Source organism: Anoplophora glabripennis, unplaced genomic scaffold, assembly GCF_000390285.2.
Source record: "Anoplophora glabripennis isolate ALB-LARVAE unplaced genomic scaffold, Agla_2.0 scaffold529, whole genome shotgun sequence".
Lineage (NCBI taxonomy): Eukaryota > Metazoa > Arthropoda > Insecta > Coleoptera > Cerambycidae > Anoplophora > Anoplophora glabripennis.
The window spans coordinates 344849-353792 of NW_019416645.1; the positions used below are offsets into that span (position 1 = coordinate 344849).

Consider the following 8944-nt stretch of genomic DNA (forward strand, 5'->3'; position numbering starts at 1 on the left):
GATGGGGCTGGAATAATTAGCCATATCTCGGTTAATAATGAACCTATCGAGATGATTCTTATTTTAATTTGTGGTAGCGCGAAAATTCATGAGCATTGAAGCTATTGCATTAACATTATTTCAACCAGAGATTTAATTTTTTATTTAGCCTCGCTCTTCCCGCTCGTTCGCTAGATCGAGTAATAGAACGCATCGCCGCTATCTTATTTTTTGCAATTAAATAGTTGAATTCACCTTATTGTTAATGTAGGACATGAAAATATAGCTCTTAATGTATACTCTCTCCAAATTTCGGCTCTTAATATTAATAATTAAGGTCACTGTGATTAAATGAAAAAAAAAAAATTATCTCGGCTTCTAATCAACATACGATTTTTTTTTTAAAATTCGAAGAAAACTAAAGTATAGAGGTTACTATTTTATTTTATAATAATTACCTATCTTAACAATTTAATAAATATTAACATTTTTTCAGTCATTTTTAAACAAATTAAATTTGAAAAATTTAATTCTCAGTAAATGCAACTATTTAGGTACAAAAACAACTAATGATCAAAACCCTATAACGCCTGTGAGCTTGGGAAAAATGAATGGAAAATAGCATCTTAGATAAAAAATTCCGCCAATGCCAAAGTAATTAAGCTTTCAGGTTGAATTTTTTACCACTTATAAAGGGTGCAAAAAGCCTCAAAAATCCTGAATTATAAGTGTCTGCGATGAAAATTGCATTAATTATTAGCAATTGAAAAAAGCGGACAATTTTGACCATTTTTGAGCTCTTGCGGATAAACAAATTATCGGAATTTAATCAGACTTGTCCTATTTTACAGATTTATTTAATACCTACCTTTTTTGTAAAAACTTTTTTTCTCTATGAATAATAGTTTTTTTTACGCGAGTCAAAAAACCACTTTTCCGTAACTTCGACCATTGTTTTAACAAAGTTTCCCAACTAGTCTCGAGTTGATTTTTTGATATTTTGTTTGTAACACGTTTTGGAACAATATTCAGCAGATAAACATCTAACAGTATTTTTTTCCGAAAAAAAGCTATAATGACTGTAATATAATTAACTGTGATGACTGTGTAGTCGTTGAGAATTATGTTTTACTTTTAAGGTGCGAGATATATCTGGTTAAGCGAAACTATATTTATAAAATCAACCCCTTTTTGGTGTAAGGGGTTATTTATTTAAGATAATTACAAACGATCAAAACAAATTTGTTGGAGAAACAGTGACTGTGGGTATTTTTTTGATACTCCCGATTTTCATTTAGCTTGAGCAGTTACATTTTACCTGTTTTGTTATTTTTTATTCTTTGCTACGCCTTTTAGGCAAAATTATTAAATGTACCATGCCTAGAGTTAAAGACATCTTATTATTGTTGTTATATTTTTTATAGTCTGATAGTGACGTGGAGTCAACGAATCGGAGTATATCAAAGTCTCTCAGTTGTAGCCCCCAAAGAAATTCGAGTCCCCTTCCGAACCGACTGGTCAGTCAGTGTTAGCCCGATTTCAATTTTATATATTTTTTTTCTTTCAAGCTTTATTTGATTGTTTTCTGTGCTTGTTACTGCTAATGATTTTTTATTAGTATTGTTTGAACCGTTTTTTTTTTTGTTTTTTTTTTAACTGACTAAACGAGGATCTGCGAAGATTCTCATAACTGTAACAGGAGCTATGCCAAGTGTAAATGAAAACTTTTGTAAATTTATAAATATAAGTGCTTTAGTAAAAATCTGCAGTTTGTTTTGTGTCTGATGGACAGACGCAGCACCTTTCTGGCCTAGAAAAGGAATACGATAAGTTGGTGAACTTTCTAATCTATTTTAAGAAAAAAAAAATAGAACAATTTCAAAATTTTTCACAATTTACAGGAATCCAAGCTATTTCCATATCCAGCCAGTTTTAGAAATGATTTCTAAATTTTATTGCTTCTAAAAAAAAAAAACGGCCCCGGCTGGGTATTCTACACTGTAGAAGCATCAAAATTTCCAAATTACGGATGGTCTGTCGGGACTCGCCAAACACTAGTTAATGCAATAGATTTGCCTGGAAACAATGATCGAAGAAAACCAATCGAGAAATTGTACGGAACTTTCTTATATTGAGAACGATACAAAACTGGTAAGTTGTTCCTTTCACTTTTTGTCAGATCAAACTGTGAAGCATTAAAAAACATATTTCCATAAAATCACGATGGATTTGTTTCAATTACACCTGGCATAACTTGAAGGTATTTTTAGGGAAAATTATCTACAAATTTTCATACAAAACTTTAGTTTCCTTCCTAATTGTCACATTTTGGAACGGATACAACCTCCATCCCCTTATAATGTTGTCGAGACAAACATTATTGACTTTATTTTCCCTAAAAATAAACTTACGCTAACAGCCGTTTATTTAAAAGACAGATAAATATTCACCGGACTTCATTGCTACAAAAGGTTTTTCTTCTTGGAATTTGGAGCTTAATTTTTGAGAGTGTACGACGAAACTTTCAGATTTCGTGTCTCTCCCAAAAATTTATAAATGATCCACAGTGAGCAAGAGCAGGAAATTATAAATGTTTATATAAAAAAAAAATGTGTAAACTGGTGTTTTTCATATAAATTCCTTCAATCGCCTGGAATGAGTAGTACAAGCAATGTACGGTGTGGGACAAATTGTACACTTGAGAGGTTTTCTCTGTTTCTCTCAAAAAATAGGAAAAAAAGTAGTTTAGATGTCACGACCTTGACTTTTGAGAAAAGTTGAAATCTTGATTTGCTTGAGATGTCACTTTTCAATTTTGGTTATTTCAGGTTTTTCAGTTATTTTATTACACAAAAATAATTTTTTAAAAGGAACACCTATGTATTGTTTGACATTTGAAATTTATGTAAAATTCGTTATTTTTTTGTAAATCGATTGTTTCTTGATACATTTCTGTGTCCTATTGGTTCATTTTTTAAATTTTTAATCATCAAAACGTCACATGCAACCACAACACTAAACACGGAATAATAAATTTTGGTGTTTGTGTTTATTCTTTGAAAGTAATTTTCCGTGTAAATGTGCTCAGGGACAAAAATCGAAAAATATGTAGTGTGTTAAATTTAAAAAAATACACATTTGTGTTATAATTGAATCATAGAAAGCGACAAAATTTATAAAACTTCCGAATCAAAATATCAATATGCCATTTTCTGTCACTTAACTTCTCTCGAAAATCGAACCTGTTTTTGACCAATCCTGTATAGAATCCAACTGGACAAAATAAGAAAGGAGGGAGAAGAAACATTAGTTTGCAGTGGCTCATAAAAATTAAATTAAAATATATTTTCTCTCGAAATTAAGCCCATTTCCGAACCACCATATTTTTTAACATATCCCTCTGGCAAAGCTTCAGATCTCGCACGGCCAAGAGAAATGCCCTTTTTTCTTTGCAGAGCTCCGTCGTTGAGTCGATATGTAGCGCAAGCGAGGGACAGGCCTCGGCTGGAGAATCGCAACGCTCCGACATGTCCTGGGTGGCGATAGAGGAGGCCTCGTTGGCCGACTGTCAGACCCTTTGGGTTCCCGACCACGCTGTATCGAGGTGTACGGGCTGCGGGACGGAATTCTGGTTAGGAAGGCGGAGACATCATTGCAGGTGACTAATGTTTATTCTTCAAACGCTTTGCGACTCGTCCCGTTCCAGCACTCGGCATTTTATTACTCGACGTCGCTAAATTAATTTTACATTCCGAATGAGTATGAGCGATGCTAGCGTGCCCGGAGAAAGTTATTATTGGAATTACAAATATTTACGGAGATATCCGTTTTTTTTTTTTAATTCGTCCTCCTACACGTTGAGAACCGCTGTCCATGTGAAAGGCAATCATTTTTCCAATGCACCAAATAATAATTACCAGTTCTAAGAAAGACCTAAACATTTTAATTTCATACTGCAGGTTAAATCTGTGCATTGCTAAATACGCGCTGTGACACGTAAATAAACGCTTAGTTTTATTTATATTTTTTTCTTTCCATTTCATATAAAAAGATGGTGTTCTATGTACACCGGTAACACTGCACAGTTGCAAACGTTCCGCAAGTCAGCGGTTCTCAACAAAAAAAAAAAACAATCCGTTAACATGTCCTAGCCAATAAACTGTATTTCTTAGGGTGGGTAAAAAAAATTGACTATTTTTTTTTAGTTTATACTCTAAAAAATAGATTGCTAGACACCTTTAGAGCTTTACAGTTTTCCATTTTTTCCTCAGTATTAGAAAAAAAAATTCATATCTCTCTATCAACTGTTCGTTAAAAATATCTCTCCTCGTATACTTGTAGGAAATTGAACGCTCTACAATAAAAGGTTTCTTACAATTTTTTCGTAAACCTCACCGTTTAAAAGATATTAAAGGTTGAGTTTGATTATTTTAAGACAAATTTCTGTTTTGCTTATGAATTTTATAACTCGTTAACAAAAAACCATTATGAAATGCTCAATTCATAGTTTTGTAGGAAATTAACTGCTCTACAAAAATGGTTCCTTATGATTAGTCGATTAAATAAAGCGTTTAAAAGATATTCATCGTCAAACTTCAATGCACGCCAATTTTAACAGTTTTTGATTAATAATTCAGAAAATTTCAATTTAGTTTTATGAGTTTCAGGGAAATTTATACAAATTTGAGTTTCTATGAACAGAGAAATGTTGTAAACTATTTTTCTAGTTTTTTTAGTCGTAAGCATGTTTGGTGACATCGAAAAAAAATTACTGCATTATTTCTGACTGAGAGTCAATGATTCATTAAATCTTGAAAAAATAACGTTTTTGTTAGAAATTTATTATGAAAAGTATTAATCTTAAAGAAAAAAATGTTCAATTTGTTACTAAAAAGTTTTTTTATTTAATTATCAAGTGAGTTATAAAATTTCAAACAATTTGGTTTCGTGCTGATTTTTTTTTTAACTTTTTTGTAATTTTAACCATTGAGTACGATAGCGAAGAATTTTTTTGACTGCATTAGGAGCTCCACTAGTTGGAATCTGATTTTTTTCCTCAGTTCAATAACTTGGTCAACTGAATTTTTAGCACTTTGTTTGATTAAACACTTTAAAACTTTCAGTTTTCAGAATAACACACTCGTAACCTCTTTCACTGTTGGTAACTTACGTTCCAAAATTTTTTGCATAAGTATACCGGTCAAACGAATTTCCTTGTCCATTATAGGTTAATTAATAATAAATAAATTTATGTAGTGATTATAAGACTTACAGGTATTTGTAATAAACTATCTTATCACGTATACGAGATCATGAGTTTTAAAATCACTGAAAATGCGGTACGAAACGTATAGACACTAAAGATAAGTTGAGAATAAAAAACATAGATGGCGTTAGTTTCACAAGACACACAGAAGAAGTAATGAAATTCAAAACTAAATTCCCCTAGAACGAAAAATTTTATGTATATTTTGTGAAAAAAAGTTTTGAAATACGTTCTGAACACACGCTTTCAAAAAAAAATAACACAATCGGGATTTTAAATTAGAGATAAAATTTATAAAAATATTATTAGAATAAAAACTTCAAATAAATTTTCCAACAAAGAACTTCTCTATAATTGTTACTTTTACGATAGAAACTCAAATTTGTATAAATTTCCCTGAAACTCATAAACTAAATTGAAATTTTTCGAATTATTAATAAAAACCTGTTAAAATTGGCGTGCATTGAAGTTTGACGATGAATATCTTTTAAACGCTTTATTTAATCGACTAATCATAAGGAACCATTTTTGTAGAGCAGTTAATTTCCTACAAAACTATGAATTGAGCATTTCATAATGGTTTTTTGTTAACGAGTTATAAAATTCATAAGCAAAACAGAAATTTGTCTTAAAATAATCAAACTTCAACCTTTAATATCTTTTAAACGGTGAGGTTTACGAAAAAAATGTAAGAGACCTTTTATTGTAGAGCGTTCAATTTCCTACAAGTATACGAGGAGAGATATTTTTAACGAACAGTTGATAGAGAGATATGAATTTTTTTTTTCTGATACTGAGGAAAAAATGGAAAACTGTAAAGCGGAGGACCTTCCTATTAAAATTAAGAAATCATATTTGGAGAGAATTTTCTAGAGGTGTCTAGCAACCTATTTTTCAGAGTATAAAGTAAAAAAAAATAGTCCATTTTTTTTATCGATCCACCCTAGTATTTCTGTTTAAAATATATGCAGACATTTAATGTTCACCATGTATAACACTTTCGTGGATCGTTTTCAGGAAATGCGGCAAGATCTTCTGTGCCGACTGTTCTGAAAACAGCACCCCGTTGCCCTCGGAACAGCTGTACAATCCCGTACGCGTGTGCACTGGGTGTTATTCTCAGCTCCGGAGGGACTGTCCTGAGATACCCAATCAGTGCAAACACACCAACACTCAAACTACCAATACCAACCCTCAGATTGCCGCTTCGAGTAACTAACAATTTTTTCCGCCGATTCTTCAATGAATAAAGTTGTTTCCTTGAAAATTTCGAGGATGTTCCGGGTATATTTTGGCTGTTTAACTGCTGTTTATTGACGTGAAACAACACTGACTCGATACATTTTCCAAAATCGTGAGTATGCGCAGCGTGTCTCTTTTTAACTGTTAGAATAAAATTCTTGTTAATTATTGTATCTCGTGATGTGGGAGTTTTTAAATAAATAATTCATTCTGATTTGTGGTTTTAAATTTTTGACCCAACACACAATGAGCCGTGCCCTATCCGACTCGTCTCGTCTAGCTTTGTTCTAGTCGAGACGATTTTGGAAAATGTATCGCACCACAAAACTGACATGATTCTTTTAACATTTGAGTAATAAAAAAAAAAAGTAACTCTGTGATGATAAGGAGTAAGGGTGTTTGTAAAGGTTTTCGCACTAGTTGAGGGTTCGGCCGCAATTTTTCGTACGATTCGAGACGGAAGAGAGATTTTAAAATTTATTTTTACTAAAATAAGAATATATTAATGTTACTCTGCATTTTACTTTTGCAAAATTTTAAATATATTTCTACAGTTGAACATCTGTTGAATGTAGTAGAAGTTAACAGAAAATCGTGGGAAGAAAATAAAAAATAATTGTGCGTATAATCAAATTGGATGGTGACGTAACGGTGACATAAAAATTGTCTTGGAAAATCACTAGCCGCTATTAAAGCGACGACCACCACGATATCCAACGTCGCATTTAAACATTGCCGCAATCTCGCTGTTTTTTGTCAATTTTTATCCAAACCACCTAAAAAAAAAAAGTTAATGCCACAACCTGAACGGATTTATAAGTTATTTCATGACGTTTCCTTTCTTTAGCGAACACGTCCCACAGAAAGAAATGCCATAAAATCACTTGTGGAGACTTTTTCGGGACAGTCGTGGTTAGTTACAAATTTCGATGTAAGAAAATGTAAATGTAAATATAGAAGCAAAGTATTTAATTTTAAAAAAAGATAAAACAAATTGCAGTTCCTTTATGTAAGTAATTATATATTTTCTAAGGCAGGGCATTAAAATTTCGCAGAGGGAAAAACGGCTTTTTTATCTTTCGTTAGTAATTACTTTACACACAAATGGAAAATATCAATTATCAATCAATATTTGTAAAATTAAATTTAGATTGCATTTAAAGTTTAGTGTTATAGAAAAGAATGTACTTTATATTAATCATTAGTTGCAAAAATAAAAAGATTTAAGTTGTGGTTTGTCGGTTTTACTTTAACCCCAAGTTTTATCGAGTATGTAATCCTCATTTGTAGCAACAACTGTTTCATCAGGAGCATCCTTTATGGCCTATAACCAGCGACGACTTTTTTTCCAATTTAACCTTCTTATGGCCATTAACTCGTTAACATAAAACGATCAGATGCATTTTTCGACCAAAACTTCCCATGCCATCTGAAAACAGTGTACATAGGAGGGCCGGCACCCATCTTTACTCCCTGCCGGAGTAACATGCCATGGAATTCGTAGACGAGAATTCTCGGTGTCATTCGTTAATGGGTTAAGACCTAATTTGGGGCTCGCACCTAGACCCGCCACCATTAACTTGAAAACTACGATTCTGCACTCGATATTCGTCCAAATTAGTTTAGTTTAGTTTAAGTATTGCTTGGGACAGAGTGGACTCACCCCATAAACAAATACCATAACGAATATGTGAATCTACACGAGCATGATATAAACTTAACAACTGTTATCTCGTTAAGACATCTCTAAGATTTAAAAATAAAAAGTTCATGGAACTTAAATATGAAACCACATTTTCACAGTGTGGTTTCCATGTCATGTGCTCATCGAGTAATATACCCAGAAATTTTACAGGTTCTGAGCTAGTCTTAATTGAAGAATTACCAATTTTTATGCACAGAGGCTCACAGATTTTTTGTCGAGTATGAAAACGCATAATTCGTGTTTTATCAGTATTTAAGTATAAGTGACTTTCAATGAACCAATCACATAAAGAATTCATAATTTGATCACATTTATTTTGCGCGTCAATATCGGACTTGTGCGATATAATTAAAGAGATGTCGTCTGCATATAACGAAAAAGAACCATTACCCAGAATATTTTCAATACTGTTCATATATAAAATGAACAAAACAGGGCCTAATACGGATCCCTGAGGCACTCCCGATTCAGCCGTAATTAAGTTAGATCTCACATATGTTAGATAATTATCTTCTTTATGATGTATCGAAGTAAACTGTTTTCTGCCAGTGATGAAGGAAGAAATCCATTGTAATGAATTACCCCTAATACCATATTCCGAAAGTCGCGACAGTAAAGTGTTGTGATTTATACAGTCGAATGCCCTGCTGAGATCACAAAAGATCGTTTTTAACCCCATTTTTTCCTCTTCCATTTTCGCCTAAAATCAACCCTTGAAAAGATACATAATTAAATAGGAAGAAAAATATGAC

The 8944-nt window shown here is 32.3% G+C and overlaps 1 protein-coding gene across 2 annotated transcripts in view; it reads left to right on the forward strand.

Annotated features, from left to right (window-relative positions):
- Positions 1 to 7720, forward strand: part of LOC108909653 (myotubularin-related protein 3) — a 35361-nt gene extending 27641 nt beyond the window's left edge. Inside the window, exons 15-17 of one of the 2 annotated variants that reach the window (XM_018714043.1) lie at positions 1404 to 1496; positions 3435 to 3637; positions 6263 to 7720. In XM_018714043.1, coding sequence (XP_018569559.1) covers positions 1404 to 1496; positions 3435 to 3637; positions 6263 to 6464 — 498 coding nt within the window. In that variant the 3' untranslated portion in view covers positions 6465 to 7720. The remainder of the gene's footprint in view (positions 1 to 1403; positions 1497 to 3434; positions 3638 to 6262) is intronic. The other variant, XM_018714044.1, reaches the window with a different exon arrangement.
- The last annotated feature ends 1224 nt before the right edge of the window (positions 7721 to 8944 follow it).